Genomic DNA, 17,590 nt, shown 5'->3' on the forward strand with positions numbered 1-17,590 from the left:
GGCGCGGGGGGATCCGGGGCGATGGCGGCGACGGGAACGGGAACGGGGACAGGAACCGGGATGGGCGTGCGGGCGCTGCCCGCCTCCCCCAACTGGTACAGCAGCCGCTGCAGCGATGTCAGCAGCGACGGCCGCCTCTTCGGCTTCGCGGCGAGGCACCGCATCTGCCTGCTGGATGTCGCCGCCGCCGCGCCCACGTTTTACGGTACCGGCACTGCCTTCGCTGTGCGGGGGCTGCGGGGAGGGACCGGCACAGCCTTCCCTGTTCCCCGCACCGTGCAGGGGCTGCGGGGCCTCCCCGCACCGGGAGCCCAGGGTGGGCACGGGGGATGCGGGGGCTCGGCGGGCTCCGGGCGGCCGTGGGAGGGCTCGGCAGGTTCTGGGCGGCCGTGGGAGGTCTCGGCAGGTTCTGGGTGGCCGTGGGAGGGCTCGGCAGGTTCTGGGCGGCCGTGGGAGGTCTCGGCAGGTTCTGGGCGGCCGTGACGGTCGCTGGCTGTCGCGACAGGGGAGCTGATCGGACACACGGACAGGATCTCCGGGTTCGCCTTCTGCCACTGCCCCGGGCACGGCGGGCTCTGCGCCAGCAGCTCGGACGATGGAAGCGTCAAAATCTGGGAGAGCGGGACCCTGTCGCCGGTGCTGGAGTACAGCCTGCACCAGGTGGGACACGGGACGGGGACCCGCGGGTGTTTCGGGGCTCACACACAAAGCAAGCGAGGCTGCTTAGCCCAAAAGCGAGTTTCAGACCCGCTGTGGTTAATAATCCTGTTTGGCGCTCCGGGGCGCTCTTTGTGCGCAACCCGCAGTGCTGTTCATCCCTGTAATTAGCTGCTGCTTCACCCAGCTCGCCTCAAATGATCTCAGCAAATTACTGTGCCCCCAGGACAGACTAAATGTGTATTTAAAAAGTTACTGCGGCTCGGGAGTGCCCATCAGCAGCTCCATCCATCCTCTAAAGCCTGAAAGAATGGAGGCACCTAAGGATAAACCACAGTGCTGCTATACACTGCTCTCAGATGATTTCCTGCTGTTACTCTGTGTGTTTAGGTGGCAATAAAACAACTCTAAACCTTTCCAATGCTCTTTCTTCAGAATGCCATCTCAGCCCTGCACTGGTCCCCTCTTGTGAAAGATCTGATTGTGACTGGTGATGAGAAAGGTGTCATAGTTTGTTATTGGCACAACAGAAATGACAGCCAGCAGTTCTTCCCGGAGCCCAGGACAGTTTTCTGCCTCACCTGTTCTCCTCATCATGAAAACCTGGTGGCCATTGGGTAAATGCTCATTATTTAATGTTTTGTTTTCCCTATGTTTTGTTTTCCACTCTTCTTCTGCAAGAATTTAATTGTGAGGGTTTGCTGCATGGTTGAAATGTAAATTTTAAAAGGTCTTGGTGGGTGTTCTTTTAGTTTTGGAGTAAAACAAAATAGAAATAACATTTAGATTTGATAAACCTGCAAAAGCAAAGAAACCTGTAAAAGCATAATGGTCCAGCCTGACTTCTCTGTAGTAAGGTGGTAGTGACCCTGGAAAGAGCTTGTAAATCACCTTGGATATTACTCCACAAGCATCCAAGAATCCCTTCATTAATTTAAATCTCTGCTTTCAGCTACAAGGATGGCATGGTGGTGATAATTGATATCAGCAGGAAGAGAGAAGTCGTGCACCGGCTGAGAGGCCACGAGGATGAAATCCATGGCCTGGCCTGGTGCCCTGTGCCTGGGGAGGAAAGGTTACCTGCATGGCAGGATGAGCTCCAGGGTAGGTGAACATGATTAACAACTTGTGGAATAATTTTTAGTTCATGTAAATGTCCTTCTAGAGGATTGAATTTTTTACAGAAGGTTAGGAATTAGCTAAGCAACTGATAAGTTCAACAAAATCTGTTCTGATACAAATCAGTATAATTTTCAGCTCATTTTTTATGAAGCTTTGATTTTTAAAGCCTAATAACATGACTTCAATGGTGTTCAGCAGCTCCTTCAGAAGAAAGCAAGGTTCCAAATGGGGAGGTGACACAGGACACAGCCACAAAGAAAGGTTGTTACCTGGCCTCTGGAAGCAAGGATCAAACCATTCGAATATGGAGCTGCACCAGAGGCAGGAGTAAGTAAGAGATAAACAATAACAAGGTGTGAAATAACTCCTGAACTGCAAATTGCCTTTTGTGCTGAAAGCATGGGGAATGTAACTGAAGCTGCAGATTCACAGGACTCTTCTGTTTGTCTTGGTTTGAAAAGACAGGTGTCCTCTAAGGAAGGCAGGAGCCTCCCTTGAAACAGAAAATGCAAAGCCCCTCCCTCTGAATTATTATAATTTTGAAATTAAGGGGCTCTCAGGCAAAGATACGGGAGTAGGAATAACAGTTCTCTATTAGGAAAAAAAATAAAAATGCAGTAATACCAAACAACACCGCCAAGGTCAGAACATGACCTGACACCCTGTGGGTCAGGGTGGTGGCAGCAGTCCCATTAAATGGTGGCTCAACCCTCCTGCAGTGCCAGCTGTGGTTCTGCTGGAGCAGGGATCGTGTAGAAGGGTGGAGTTTTGTTCTGAAGGTCCAGGGGTGGTGGAAATGGGCCTGAAATTCCTCTGGGAATCCAGTGGAAAAGGCTGCTATAGTTTTCCAAACCTCAGATTGTGTCCAGGTCAGAATGCTTGGCTCCTCCCCCTGGGTGGAGGATCCAATAGGATGATGGAATTTTATCAGCCATGCAGGGACGCTCAGTGGCCCATGAACAGATGATTTTCCAGAGGGAGCATTGGTTGTGGAAGAGATAAAGAAAATGCCCAGTTAACAGAGGATAACTGCCCCACCTCTAACAGATGGTGATAGAATGCCCACTCAGCCACATGAGTGCATTTGATGCATGAGTGCACAATTCTTGCATTTCCACCCTAAGACACTGAGAATTTGGATGTGTGAGATGCAGTGATGCCTCCTTGTCCTGCAGGTGTGATGACTCTGAAGCTGCCACCCACCAAGAGGAGAGGGGGAGCCGTGGACCCGGCGGTCAAGGAGCGCATCTGGCTGACGGTGCACTGGCCTGCTGGCCACCCCTCAGACATCCTGTCCAGTGCCTTTGGGTGAGTGGGACACCCAGCAGCAGCTGCAGAGCCATTTGTTCCTGCTGAAGAAGTGCTGAGTAGAAAAGACCCCCCCTTTTTCCCTCCTGTCCAGTGTTACAGGAGAAAACGGGCCAAGAGTTAGAGTTCAGACATGGAGAAAGTGACTGTTTGTCCCATAATTTGTCCAAAAATCTGAGTATTGACTGCTAACAGCACTAATTTTGGTTTTGCCCATCTACTGGAACTAAATGGCAGTTTTCAGGTGGAGTTTGGGTGTGTGGTTTTTCACAGATGTCTGCAGAATCTATTACTCCTGTGTATTTATCATATAGTCTGTATAGGGCCTGTGTTGTTCTTCTGAAGTGAAAAATTTAAATAAATTTCAATTTTGCAGAGGAGAACTGCTCCTTTGGAATTTGACCCAGCCTGGAAAACGCAAGTGGACTCTTCTGGGATCTTCAGAAGGACAAAACCACTCTCGAATTGTGTTCAATCTCAGCTCTGTGAAGCACCAAGACAGAGAGCTCCTTTTTTCCATTTCAATGGACAGAGATGTAAGAACCATTTAAAAATTAGCATCGGAATGCTTCTACAATGCAGTTTGACTGAGTGAGACTAACCCTTCTAGGGCCACGGTTTTTCTCTTGAAATGGGTTCATTTTATAAGATCATTTTCTACCATTTGTCCTGAGCACAGGTTGTGTTTGTTTCTGTTAGTTTATAAGCTCAGTCTCTTACCATGGTGGAGTGAATGCTTATGACATTCTAGACTTGAATAGTAAGCATTTAATGAAAGGGGTTTTACACTTCCTTTCCTCTGTATTTCACTTTTAAAAAACCTGGTTTTCCTTCTTAAAATCATTTAATTGTAGAAACTAAAAAAACTATTTTTATGGATTTTTAAAAAAATTTTGGTCTTTTACAGGCAGCAGAGTGTCTCCTGTTTTGAAATTAAAAGAGAAACTTAGTAAAATATATTCATTATGTCTATTCCAGTCTTGCAGCTACTGCAGCCCTGTCTGTGACATGGGATCCATGGGTGCAGATCCCATCCTGCCAAGCCTTGCATTTGACCCTTTGATTCTTCATTTCACTTCTGCTTTGTTTTTCTTGTCCTTTTAATCACTCTGTATTTAACCATTCCTTGTCCCTCTAATATTCTTCAGGTGAAATGCTGGGATCTGTCCACTCTGGATTGCAGCTGGACCATGCCCTCCCTTGGGGGGTTTGTCTACAGCCTTGCCTTCTCCCCCGTGGACTCGGGCTGCCTCGCCATCGGGGTCGGGGACAGCATGATCCGAGTCTGGAATACTCTGTCCATCAACAACGTCTATGATGTTAAAACCTTCTGGCAAAGCATAAAGTCCAAGGTTACAGCAGTAAGTGTTGGATTCCTTTTTCTCCCTCCCTTATCCTTTTCACTCCATTTTTTTCAAGTATGTTTTTCGCTCTGAAGGTTTGTCCCAACTAAAATGAGATAAAGCCATGTTGTTCATTTTATACCCAATTCTTTCTGTGCACAATACATTTTAGAATCTGGCAAGAAGTTTTTAGACCTATTTACAGTCCTATAACCTTGCATTTACATCTAGTGGAAACAAGCTGAAGTCCAGCTGGCTGTTATGTTACTTTTTCACCTTTATCCTCCCTCCTTGTCTCACCCATGGTTGCCCTGCTCTGCTAGGAAGTTTGACAGACACAAAAAGCCAATACAACCAACATAGGTGTCTTCAGTTGGGGTTTAACCCCCGGTTGGTCCAAAGCTACTGCCTGGTAAAATAGCTGGCAGCTCTTTCTGTTTAGTAATGTAGGTATCAAATAGCATTTTTAATGATTTTAGGCCCTTGCATCTTATCCCATCATAACTGAAAGGGGGAAAACCTTTGGTACTCAGAGCAGAGTGGTCAAATCAAGTGGCTGTGGTTGGAAGGGTTGGTATAAGGTCCTTGCTCATCAGTTTCAGCCTTTTGCTTTTGTTTATTATTTAGCAGTAAAGTGATTATAACTTAGGTCATTTTGTGTCTCTTTATGTTTTTCTTGCAGTTATCCTGGCATCCAACTAAGGAAGGCTCCTTGGCTTTTGGAACAGATGATGGAAAAGTTGGCATATTTGACACCTTGTCCAGCAGGTGAAAAAGTAGCTTTCAAATTCATTAGTGTCAGATCTGCTGGTGTGTTGCCACTCAGAGCTGGTGTGATCTTTCCTCAGGGATACCTTTGCTGTTAGATGAGTGAGATTAAATTCAAATTAGTCAAACAGGTGGATTTTCAGTACATCTTTCATTTGCATCATGTCTGTGAGCTTCTAAGGTGAACTTGCTTTGAGGTTAACTTAAAATGGCATGACCAGAGATCACCTGTGGGAGGACATCAATTACAGGAAGACTTTACCCAGGAAAGCATTTTCAGGGAAGGAGGAGCAGCGGGGAGGGGAAGGTCACCAGGACAATTATGTTGCAATTTTAGTAGTGTCCTAGAGCAGATGTTAAAGAAACATGGTTAAGCCATGGCTTTTAGAACACCTGGTGTCTCAAGTATGTTGCTTTGATTTTATCTTCTTTTCATTTCCATTTGCTGAAATCTGACTGCCCCTGCTTCCTTATCTCCCTGCCCAGTGCTAAGAACAAGCCACCTCAGATCTCCAGCACCTACCACAAGAAGACAGTGTACACATTAGCCTGGGGTCCTCCCACTCCTCCTCTGATTTCTGGTGAGTCTTCCAGCACCTTGTGACAAAGCAGAATGTCCATGCAGAGCACCCAGATGCCAGGAAGCTGCTATTCCCTCCCTTCTTAGGAGAGGAGCCCATTTGCTTGATGGCAATCCTTTGGAGCAGCTAAGAATGTGTTCTGTTTGAGGAATTTTAACAGGAAGGCTAAACACTTTGGTAGTTTGTGAATTCTGGTACCTTCAACAAATAGTTTTGAGTAGTGCCTCACACCTCTGGGTTGGCTTCAGGCTGTTCCAGGCCAGAAACTTCACAGGCTTCCTGCAGCAATTGCATCAAACCAAATACAGTTCCAGAGTTTCTGCCATTTGAACTTTAGCCCTTCTTACACAACTTGGATTTTTTTCTTTTGGGGACCAAAATTTAAAGGGAATTTTATTGTTTTTGGTGCTATGAAGGATCTGTTGGTAGAAATGAGAACTCCTTTTAGAAGGTTGTACTGTGAGAATTTCCTGCTGCTGGACCACAGGCAATTGAAGGATGTATATTGCTTTTTGAAATAATGCTTTGATTTATGGTGGGAGAGATTAGTTCTGTGAAGAGTGATGAAGCACAGAGTGTAATTAGCTCTTTTTCTCTGTTGTATAGGAGAAGAAAGTGAACAGCCCTCTGTAACTTTATATAGTTGTGCTGGAGACGGAATTGTTTTTCAGCACAATCCCTGGAAGCTTAATGGAGAAGCAAATGACATCAACAAAGTCATCAGAGACACCAATTCAATCAAAGTGAGTATGAATTTGAGGGGTTTTATGGATTCATATTAATCACACCAGAGTTTCCATGGCCTTGTAATTCTAAGTTTCTGATTTTGCCTTTTTGATGTATCTGTAGCAAAAAACTTGAACCCTTCAGTCTCCAGGGATGAACTGCAGTGACACTGAGTCAAACTATTTAGAGTTTATGTATTTGTGTCTGAAGAGGGTGGTTGGTATTTGTTTTCTCCTGGTGTCAACATGGCACATCTTTTTCTGGCATCAATTGCTTCATTTTTTACAGTGTAATTTACTTGGGAAAGGTAAATGGGAGGTAGAGTTTGGGTTTAAAACTGTGTGGGAAAACAAGTTTCTCATGTAAAACAATCATGATTTTGTAAGAGGCTGTTTCCATTTATACTGCAGACAGTGCAGGGTGGCTGGTGATCACTGAGTATCTGCTCAAGTGTGATCAGTCATTTCTTAGTTGAAAGTATAAAATAAGTGAAGTGGGCTGGATCTTCAGTTCTTTCAAGTCAGCTGGAGTCAATCCAGGGGTATTGATTTGTCTCAGCTGGGTTTTGGCTTCTTCCTTGAGTTAAGACTCTCTGGGGGTTAAGAGAGTAATGTTAGAGGCATTGAAATGATCATATTTAGGTATCTGAGTTGTAAATTGTATGTAGTTTTTATCTGCATTCAAATGAATGCAGATAATTAAAAGTAGACTTTGGTTTCTTTTGAAGTGTGAAAGAATTTGCTTGCAATGTCTGGTGCTTTCCAAGGAGTGTAAGGATATGAAACATCAATGTCCTGCTGGAATCCAGACAGAACTTCAAAATACTTCTCAGAACTAAACAACAGCAAAAACCAATCATTGGTTCTTGCATCAGTAATTTCAATCTTAATTGCTCAGATTTATGCCACTGCTACAAAAGCAATGGATACTGTTATGATTTTTCATTTTGCAGACTAATTGCAGCTCTGTCCAGTTGCCAGCTTTGCTCTGTTGGATGTATGTGAGAGAGATTTAAGAGGTTTTGGCAATAATTTTGTCTTCTTTCTGCAGCACAAGCTGCCTGCACGGACAGAGGTCAGCTGGAAACCAGATGGCAAACTCCTGGCTCTTGGCAATGAGGATGGGTATGTCCCACTTGTGGGTTCAGGTGGTGTCTGCTGATCTTGACTTCAGTCACTGTGATGAAGCAAAAGTATTTTTTGTTGCCCTGGTTTGTCTCTGTTCTTTCACTGCTGATGTATTTGTATACTGATAATATAGAATTCCCTGCTCTTATTTGTTGTAGCTGCTCTTGGCATGGAGGATCCTCATTATCACATTAAATTCTGTTTCAAGGATCCACTCATGGTAGAAATGCACTTTTGCTGATCAATGACAGCAGGATTTGAGTTGGTTCCAGAAAGCACAAACTCAGTTACTCTAATTCACATCTGCAGTTCTGCTCATGCAAGATAACAAAAAAGTTCCCATTTTCACCACTACTGAAATTCTTACACTGTTGTTCTTACATTTCAGCTCAATTGAAATATTTCAGGCACCAAACTTGAAGTTGCTCTGCACAATCCAGCAGCACCACAAACTGATCAATGCCATTCGTTGGCACCACGAGCACGGGACCCAGCCAGAGCTGAGTTACTTGATAGCTTCAGGCTCCATCAATGCCACCATTTATGTGCATAATCTGAAGAGTGTTGTAGGTAACAGTTTGCAGATTATATTCCAAATCTTGGCATCTTTTTTGGGTTTGTGTTTTGTCTTTCTGACCATCCTCAATAATTTTTCTTTTTTCTTTCAGAGAACTCTTCAGAAAATCCTTTGACAATAACGGAGCCTTTTCGAACTCTGGCTGGGCACACAGCTAAAATCACAAGTCTTTCTTGGAGTCCCCACCACGAGGGAAGATTGGTGTCTGCTTGCTATGATGGCACTGCACAGGTATTGTCCAGAACACCTCAGAATTATATTTCAAATCATCCATTCCACAGCTGATCATTGTTTTTGTGAGATAAACTATTGAAGTACTGCAAGTTTACCTTTACTAACCATCTGCTGGTTCTGGATATCTGATATGCAGATTTTTGTGATTTGTGGATTGATTTGTAAGTGCTGTCATTAAGGTTTTCATATTAGCATTTTTGCACCCTTAGAAAAGAAAGATATTGGGCAGCTGTATCAATGCAAACAAAGGAAGCCCTGCATTTTCTCTATGGGCATGTTGATGTTTGAAATACCCCTGCAAAATCCCAAAAGACAAGCTCCTACCTGTGCAAATCATGAGAAAATGCAGAGAATTAGGTGCAGAAGTGACTTTGAGCAATTGCATTTCTTTCTTGTTGCCCAGGTGTGGGATGTGATGAAGGAGGAGCCACTCAGCAACTACCGAGGGCACCAGGGCCGCCTGCTGAGTGTGCAGTGGTCCCCAGTGGAGCCAGACTGTGTTTATACAGGGGCAGATGATTTCTCTGTTCACAAATGGCACATCTCCAAGCAGGAGCACACAAGGCCTCCTCAGGGTGAGTGTATTCAAATAGAAGATCTTCCCTGAGGTGATGTTGGAGCTGAGAATTGGGAGTTGTCATGTTGAATTCCAAATCTGCCTCTTCCTCTTCAGGAATAAACTGTGTCTGGGTTTAAATTGAGTAATCTTATTTAAAAACTAAATATTGATCCTGAGATTTGGGCAGTTATTACACTAAATTTTGCACTTTTTAATTTTGCACCTAGGCAAAAAGAGTATAGAATTAGAGAAGAAAAGAAGTATCCAGCCAAAAGTCAAAGCCAAGAAGAAGAAAAAGCCTGTAGGCAAGAGTCCAGGCAAGCAGGATGCAAATGATGCCATGAATGGAGATGAGAGCATGAAGGAAATGCTGCTGGAGGAAAATGGAGTGTCAGACCATGAAGGAGAAAAAGAAGCCCAGGAGGCAGAGTTGGCTGATAAAGTCTCTGTGACTGGTAATAATCAAATCCTCTTAGTTCAATGTTTCCCAGACTGTTCAGCCCTCAGACCATCACCAAGTTTAATTTTCATGCAGGTTTTCTTATTGTTTGGTTTTATTGGAATTATCCACTTGAAGGAAAAAGGCTCTAGAATGCCTTTTATGATTTTCTAGACTAGTTTGGGACTTAACTGTCTTTAGATAACAAAATTCTGGCCTGGTGAAGTTACTGTATTTGAAACAATGTCATTTTTGATCAGCATTGATAAATCCTATAATACTGATGGATCTTCATTGGTGTCCCTTGACATCTCATTTAGTCTTCTGACAATTCTCTGTTTTCTTGATATTTGCCTTCGCTAAAAAGCTGTTAAATTCTGTGGCAAAGCAAAGCTTGGTTTCTATTTCAAAATTAATGTAACAGAATGTGAATTATTCTGTGTGCATTTCTATTCATTGCTTTTCCTTTTTTTAAATCACAGTGTCCAGGGATACATCTTCATCTGCATGTGATTATTCTGCACTCAGCTTGCCAAAGCCCTCTGTGACCCAGAAAGCTGCTCCTGTGAAAAAGGATCCACCTAAAGAGAAACCAAGTTAGTACGTTTCAGGGATTTATAACAGTCCTGTACCAAGGCAGAGTTCCCCATTCTAGACTTGTTTGACTGCAGCTTCCCTTCCTAATGTGACACCAAATTAATGCCAGAGAAAGAAAAGGGTGCTTTTGAAATAGTTTGAGGGGTTCTGCTCTAAATGCAGCAACAGTGACTAAAATTGTCTGATTTTTCAGCTCCTGATGCCTCTCTGAAGAAGAGGAAGCCTCGTTCTATCCTGCCCTTCAGCACATTAATGGATCACAGATCAAAAGAAGAATTGCATCAGGACTGCTTGAGGCTGGCTGCATGCCTGAAAACTAAAGGTACCAGTATAAAATTCAAAATACTTAAAGGGTAGGTGCTCTCAAAGTCAGGTGTTCAGGGACTTGATTTCAACTATAGCACTTTTTTTTAAATCCTCACCTTTATCAAAGAGAGTGACTTGGTGTGATATCAAACTTAGGTCTGAGTGTTGATCAGCAAATTATTAAATCTGCTGTACAGGAAAGAAAGTAGAAGACAGAAGTATTTGCCAGCACTTGAGTGGTACAGTGACTTGGCACATTCCTGTTCCCAGCTTTGTGTTAAATCCTAAATATTCATTCTTCTTATCTGGTTTAGATAATAATGAAGATGTGTCCCCTGACCTCAAGGATTGCATCCACTTGGGGCTGTTCACAGACAGGGATTCTCTGCACAAGATGATTGATATGGAAGGTAAGTGGCATAAAGAATATGTCCCCTGTAACTGTTTTATTCAAGTAGGAAACAAATTGGGAAAAATGCTTGAGTTTTCTTTACTGTGGATTACAGTCTAGGATTAAGAATGAAGCTCTGTGTGAGAAGAATATGCATCTTTTTCCCAGATAATTTTTACATCTTTCAGATGTAAACCTGCCTTATCTTGATCTTGAATGATTTCCATTTTGCCAAGCTATTTTACTGTGACAAATGATGCTGATGGGAAGTGTGTTTGCTTCCAACAGGAAAGCACCACTTGGAGAATGGGCATGCAGAGCTCTTCCAGCAGCTCATGCTGTGGAAAGGAGACATGAAGGGTGTGCTGCAGGCAGCTGCTGAGAGGGGGCAGCTCACAGACCAGCTGGTAGCCATGGCACCCATGGGTAGGTTTGCTCTAGCACCACATCAACTGCTGGGATTGGCTGCCAAGGGTCCCCTCATTCTGGTGGTTCTGGACAGAAACTCAGAATTAGTTCTTTGTGACATGATTAGCAGTCCTTACAGCTTGCTGCTGGTTTAAATGTGCTTTTAAGTTACTTTACTGGCAGTGAATGTTCAAGCCTTAGTTTTGCCCTGCTTCATTGACTTGTGTTAGGATGGTTAAGAAATAAAAAACTAACCTGGGGCAGAGAGGTACAGATTGAAGAAAGCAGTGATGGTATCACCCAGGAATTCTTCCAGTCATGAAACTGCCTCCAATGGTGTTGCCTTCTCTTTTGCAGTTGGATACCAGGCCTGGGTGTGGACAGTGGAAGCCTTTGCCAAGCAGCTGTGTTTTCAGGAGCAGTATGTGAAGGCTGCCTCCCATCTCCTGTCCATCCATAAAGTCTACGAGGCTATTGAGCTCCTGAAAGTGAACAATTTTTACAGGTTGCTTTATATTTATGTTTAGCACTTTATCTGGGGTTTTTTTGTGGGTAGATTGAGCATTTTGGTTCACTCTTTGCACACAGATTAACTTTTCTGTCTGGTTTCCCTTGTGTGCATTAGGGAAGCAATTGTAATGGCCAAGGCCAGGCTGAGACCAGAAGATCCACTTCTGAAGGAGCTCTACACCAGCTGGGCAGCTCTGCTGGAAAAGGATGGTCATTATTCCATGGCTGCCAAATGGTGAGTGCTGCTGGGGAGAAGAAAGACAGAATTGGTTCCATGCCTCAAACAAAGAAGGTTCTTGGTTTTGTACCAGTTGAAATCTGTTAACTGGTCTGGTTGTCTGAGGTGCTTTCTGAGTCTGATCTCACAAAATTTCCCCTTAATGTAGGTGGGAAGAGAAGCTCCAAAGAGCAGTTCAGAGCAGAAAGTCCAAATGCCATGTTACAGTAGAGCCATCTCTTTCCACAGACATTACTGGAAGTTTTTGAAAATTCGTTTAGCAAGACTAAGATTAGTTGTCTACAAAAAGGCTGTGTGAGATTTCCAACCTTTCCACTGGAAACATGCAGAGTGCAGCAGTTCATCTTGAGTTTCTTGAAGCCTTAGCTAATATCCTGGTCATTGGGGTATCCTGCTCCAGCTGGAGTGTTTTAACTTTGTGACTACCAAAATTACTAATATCCCTTGAAATATTTTGGCTGCAGTAGTGTCCTCTGCTTGATGCTGATGTAAATTCTGGCATTTTTGTGGGTATCTCTCTTGTGAAAGGATTTGAATGAAACCCAGAGAAATGCAGTAGGGACAAACAGCTGTATATAACCTTTGTCTCCTGATTCTGTTTAATTTTATTGCTCATCCAAGCCATGTGTGGCATGCAGACCATCAGGGATTTCAGTCCTGACTTTTAGGCTGTGTGACTTCCCCTTTGTGGCTTTGCATCAGATTGTTCACCATATGTCTGTAGTAAACTTTGATAAGAGAAAGTGATGAGAGCTCTGAAAACCTGTGGAAAATCCAGGGTCATCTTCATTTGTGTATTTATGCTACTGTGTTACAATACAATTTTAAAGCTATTTTAGTACCAATCAGTTTGTTTTGCTTTTATCTTTTTCAGTTATCTGGGAGCTTCCTCACCCTATGATGCAGTTAAAGTGTTGTCAAAAAAGGGAGATGTGGCATCTCTTAAAACTGCTGCTGAGCTTGCTCTGATATCTGGGGAAGAGGAGCTGTCAGCAACTTTGTCTTTGAGATGTGCCCAAGACCTGCTGTTATCCAGGAACTGGGTGGGAGCTCAGGAAGTCCTTCAGCAGCACAAAACTTTATTTGTGAGTCTGGTCCTTTCCTTTCCACCTTCTTCAGTGTTGTCTCTCTACAGATTAACATAACTTGGCACCAGTTCTCATTTCTTCATAGTCCTCAGTTGGTCTTTTGGGCTGGTTTTGCTTCAAAATATTTTTCTGGGAGTATATTGGAACGGCCCTATGGAGTGGTCATGGTGGGGGGGGTGTGTAGACTCTGCTTGTTGTTATATGGGAGGTTGTAGAGAAAAGTGGAATTCTTTGAAGTGCAATACTGATCATGAAAAGAAATTAAGTATTTGCTGTTTATATTAAAGGAACAAATGAGCCAACTCTAAGCCCAGCTGCTGGAGGCTTAGATTTGAAATGTTTTTGTGGACTGAGAAGCAGGTGGCTGCCTTGGCTTGCTCTGAGGTTTCCTTCTGACATCCCTTAGGCTCTGTCACCAAGGAGCTGCTCCCAGGCTTGATGTTCTGAAGTCACTCTGCCTGCTGTGGTCAGCAAGGGATTGTTTGCATGGTTGCAGCAGCTCAGTGCTTTTTATTTTTCCCTCCTGTTAAAGGGACAGAGACTGGTTTTCTGCCTGAACGAGCTGCTCTGCAGCTGCCTCAGTGAGAGGAATCCCTGTGAGAAAAAGAGCCCTGTGCCCCCCTGTTACCACAGCTGGGAGCTGAACAGAGAGGCCCCATTTTTGGACATGGTGACACAAGTGTGGCAGAATGTGCTGGGCATGGACACCACTGAAAAAGCCACCTGTGCACAGGAGCAGCTTGGCAGGATTGAGCATCCTCCTTCAACCAGCAACACACACCCAAAGCAGGTAAATGGAATTTGATCTGTGCAGGCACAAATCCTTACTTGGGTGGGCAGTAAACCCAGCCACTCTGTGGTGTTGCAGCAGCCATTCCCAGGGAGCTGATGTCTGCATTCTGATGGGGGTTTAGTCTGGGAGAGGGATGATCAGCTGCTGGGACAGTTTGTGTAGCCAGCAGTTTGTTTCTGTGCAGGGTAAGAACTGACACAGGGTGTTGGGATCAGCACTGAGGTCACTGAGATGTGCTGGATGGGAGTGAGTGACAGAGCTGAGTAGTCTCAGCAGTGATTCTGTTAGGGGAGGAAGGGCTGCTTGTTGTCAAGTTAGTTTGCAAGGTCTGTCCATGGACTGGTGCTCCTGCAGCTCTTCTCTGTGACCACAGTGAGTCGCTGCTCCCCCTTCTCATCTGTTTGCTAAGACACAGTGGCTGATTTTACAGCTCCAGGTGATGCAGAAATGCTCTACCTCCTGCATGAAGGAGACTGTGTAAATTGTATTGTCACTAAAATTGCTTTTGGTCAAGTCATGTGCTTCTGGACTCTCCCACAGTTGTCATAAGCTCACACTATGCAGTAAAACTATTAACTGTGTTCTCTGGTGCTTCCTTTAGGTACTTTTCCATATCTCCCATGACCTGGCCCTTGCAGCCCTGAGCTGTCACTTGGGTATGTGGGATGAGGCAGTGAAAAGTATTCTTGGGGCTGTGAGCCGCAGCTTTGATGCTGGGAATTTCACTCTGATGCAGGAGATTTGCAGTATCATCCTTCCTGAGGGTGAGTCTCTCCTTGTGTCCCTTCTGGCACTGACAGGGCTCTTTCCTGCCAGCACAGCTCTGTCCATTAATGTTCCAAAATAATGTTTGGAAGCAGCAAGACATAGACATGTCTGTGGAAACTTGTGGAATTTGGCTAGTGCAAAGGCCACTGGGCAGTGAAAATTCCTGAGTGGGGAAGGATGCTCAGCTGTGTCACCTGGTGGGAGGGATGTAGGAAACTGAGTGAATTCTCTTCTGTGAGGGACACATTAGAATGCTGTGCGCATTTCACAGCAACACATACTCCAACTTGTCCTCTATTCTTTGTAGGTTATGCAGTGCATTTATGTTGTGGCTTGTGATTATGTGACTCTTGTGTTTTGCAGCTTGAGACCAAGGAAGTTTGCTGTAGCTGATGAGAAGAGTTTAGCTAGAAGAGAATATTGTATTCACAAAGATGCCAAAGATGTTTTTACTTTCATAGTTTGTGCACTGCTCTGCGAGCATCTGAGTAAATCCCTGATTTGGGTTTCCAGGGTATTCCTGATTTGGGTTTCCAGGGTTTCTTGGTTCATTTACCAGATCTGCTCATTGTCTTTGGAAAGTTCCAGTGAACCATTTGTAATCCTTTTCTCATTATTAGGCTGTGATGACCTGAGAGACAAACTGGACAGCACAAATTCTCAGAGCATGGATGCCTGCAGGAGTCTGGAGGGCTTTGTGGCTTACAGAGAGCTCTATAACCTGTGGTGGAACTCACCCAAAGACTCCCTTGGCCTGCAGAAGGCTGTGTTGGGTCCCAGTGAGCAGACAGCTCTTGAGAAGAGCTGTGTTTCAGGTGACCCAACCCCTGAGGAAACGGTTCAGCCTGCAGCTGAGATGGGTGAAAACCTCTGCAGTACAACTGAAGTTTCCAAGTGTGAGACACAGAGTGACTCAGGAACTGATTCAGTTGGTGTGGCAGACAGACAGTCAGCACTGAAGGGTTGCCAAGTGCTCCTTTCAGAAGAGATGGCTGCCTTGCAGAACACCCAGAGGGACATAGCTGAGGTGCAGGAGACTTTAGCAGAGATGATCCGCCAGCATCAGCAGCAGAGGAACAATCTCCAGGAAAACACAAATGGCAACACCCAGGGAAGCAACCTGGAACAGAGTTCAGAGACTGAATCAGACAAACCATGCTCTGACAGCAACCAGATGAATTGGTAAGACTCAGCACAGGAATGAGTGTGTTGAAGAGTGTTGCTTTTTTGTGTGTTTGTGCAGGAAATTCCTTGTTTTGCCTAGACTGCCTCTAATCTCCAGCCCATCAGCCAGGAACACTTGAATATAGAGCTCAGAAATCTTGCATTTCCCCTGGGCTGAACCACCACTGCATAAACTCAGTGCAGCTGAAGAGTTTTGTGATGCATGAGGTGTTGTTACAGTGAATAAACAGGGCAGCTTGAAAAAGGGAGGATAATGAAAAGGCTGAGCATGATCTAATAGTTTTCTTTGTTGAACATTGGTTTGGGACTTTGGCAAGAATGAGGTAGTGCATAAACCACTCAGCCAGTTCTCTCCTGTGCTCCTTGTCCAGGAGGGAGGCTGCACAGTCACCTAACAAAAGAGTTACTCATGACACCTGCTCTTCTCTTGACAGCAAAGATGAAGCAAAGCAACCAGTTACACTCCCTGAGCTCACAAAGCAGCTTCTGAATGCAAAGCAGAAATTAGCTGAATTCCCAGACAATTTAAAGGTAAGTTTTCAGAAAAGCCATTGCAGTTCTGAAAAAAGTCATTCTGTAAGGGCGGCCTTACCATAGAATCCCTTTCACACAGAAAGGAATAGTGACACCCCTTGTGATCCTGTGGCAGTTTTGAGAGAGAACTGACACGTGGCAGCAGGGTGGTGTTGGTGTTTTTCTTTCAAATATAATTTTCCCCATGCAATTGGAAAGCAAAGCTAAAGCGACTGTGTGGGGGAACTCAGTGAGATATCCTGTATGGATCATCCCATGGATTTTAAGAGTAATCCCCTGCTACTTATGTATGAAAAAATTTATAAACAATGAAATCAAAAATTTAAACTATAAAATGACTTTTATAGATAAAGAACTGTAGAAAGTACACATAACACATTCAAAAGCATGTAACCATGGTGATTGGGCAAGAGGGGGCAAACCTGGATAAATGTGAAGAGAAAATGCATCTGACTCTTCTGAGAATGCTACAAAGCCTTGTCTTTAGAGAGCTGCCTGATGATGTTGAAGCACTGTAATATAGACTGTAGACATCACCTCATGGTCCTTTTTTGCAGGTCTTCCCATTCCCTGACGTGCTGGAGTGCTGCCTGGTGCTTCTTCACCTGGGATCCCAGTGTCCTCCCGAGCTGCAGGAACAGGCTCTGGCTCTCCTGAGGAACCACGGTGGTGCTGCTGTTTACAAAAAGGCTGCCAGGAGCTTCTTGACATGACAGTGGAGACCAAAGCCTCCCTTGGGCTACCTCCAGCTGCTCAACACTAAGGCTGCTCTTTGTTCAAGTGAAGGCTTCTTTTGATGGCTGTGGCTGTTACTGATACCAAATGTCAGGTTTATTCACATCCACTTGTGCTCAGCCACTGATACTTATTTAAGGAGACTGTTAGAAAACTGAAAAGCAGTAGTGAACTGTTATAACTGATTTTTGTATAGTTTTTTGTTATTTGTTGGACACTATGCTATTGAAAGCTCTTGCTATTTACATGCAAGAGAAAGTTTTGAGCAGCTGTGTAGTCTTTCAGCAGAGGAGGAAGAGTAGCTGCCCTCAGGAAAATCAATGGTTTCTGTAAGCAAACTGACCCTTAGGCCAGTATTGTTCTTAAAAGCTTTGTAAGTTTATTTTCTCTCCTTGAAATAAAGTCTTCTACCACCATGAATTGGTATTTAATTTGATGTATAGAAATAAGTTCTCTAGAATGGTGCTGTTCTAGAAAGTACCAAAACCAATCCTGGATTTTGCAGTTTTGAACATGCAGTATTTTGACCAGTCTTACAGCTTCCTTAAAGGCTTTGTCTGTCTTATTAGAAAAAGTAACTTCTATGAAAAGCACAA

The 17,590-nt window shown here is 44.2% G+C and overlaps 1 protein-coding gene across 2 annotated transcripts; it reads left to right on the forward strand.

Annotated features, from left to right (window-relative positions):
• The first annotated feature begins 19 nt into the window (after nucleotides 1-19).
• On the forward strand, nucleotides 20-17,414 carry GEMIN5 (gem nuclear organelle associated protein 5). 2 transcript variants are annotated; one of them, XM_054288060.1, is made up of 28 exons: nucleotides 20-205; nucleotides 506-660; nucleotides 1,093-1,274; nucleotides 1,610-1,761; nucleotides 1,975-2,106; nucleotides 2,955-3,087; nucleotides 3,464-3,623; nucleotides 4,236-4,448; nucleotides 5,113-5,198; nucleotides 5,685-5,779; nucleotides 6,386-6,522; nucleotides 7,556-7,629; nucleotides 8,021-8,202; nucleotides 8,301-8,440; nucleotides 8,847-9,018; nucleotides 9,230-9,457; nucleotides 9,924-10,037; nucleotides 10,232-10,360; nucleotides 10,659-10,754; nucleotides 11,024-11,161; nucleotides 11,501-11,648; nucleotides 11,769-11,888; nucleotides 12,766-12,976; nucleotides 13,512-13,769; nucleotides 14,374-14,536; nucleotides 15,161-15,722; nucleotides 16,160-16,256; nucleotides 16,817-17,414. In XM_054288060.1, exons 1-28 carry the CDS (start codon nucleotides 22-24, stop codon nucleotides 16,970-16,972), a joined length of 4,617 nt encoding a protein of 1,538 aa, XP_054144035.1. In that variant the 5' UTR covers nucleotides 20-21; the 3' UTR covers nucleotides 16,973-17,414. The 2 variants fall into 2 exon arrangements, with proteins under 2 accessions (XP_054144035.1, XP_054144036.1); XM_054288061.1 differs by having other exon boundaries at nucleotides 1,978-2,106.
• The last annotated feature ends 176 nt before the right edge of the window (nucleotides 17,415-17,590 follow it).

This window comes from Melozone crissalis, unplaced genomic scaffold (assembly GCF_028551555.1).
Source record: "Melozone crissalis strain CALT ecotype California unplaced genomic scaffold, PUWL_Pcris_2 ptg000061l_1, whole genome shotgun sequence".
Taxonomy (NCBI): Eukaryota; Metazoa; Chordata; class Aves; order Passeriformes; family Passerellidae; genus Melozone; species Melozone crissalis.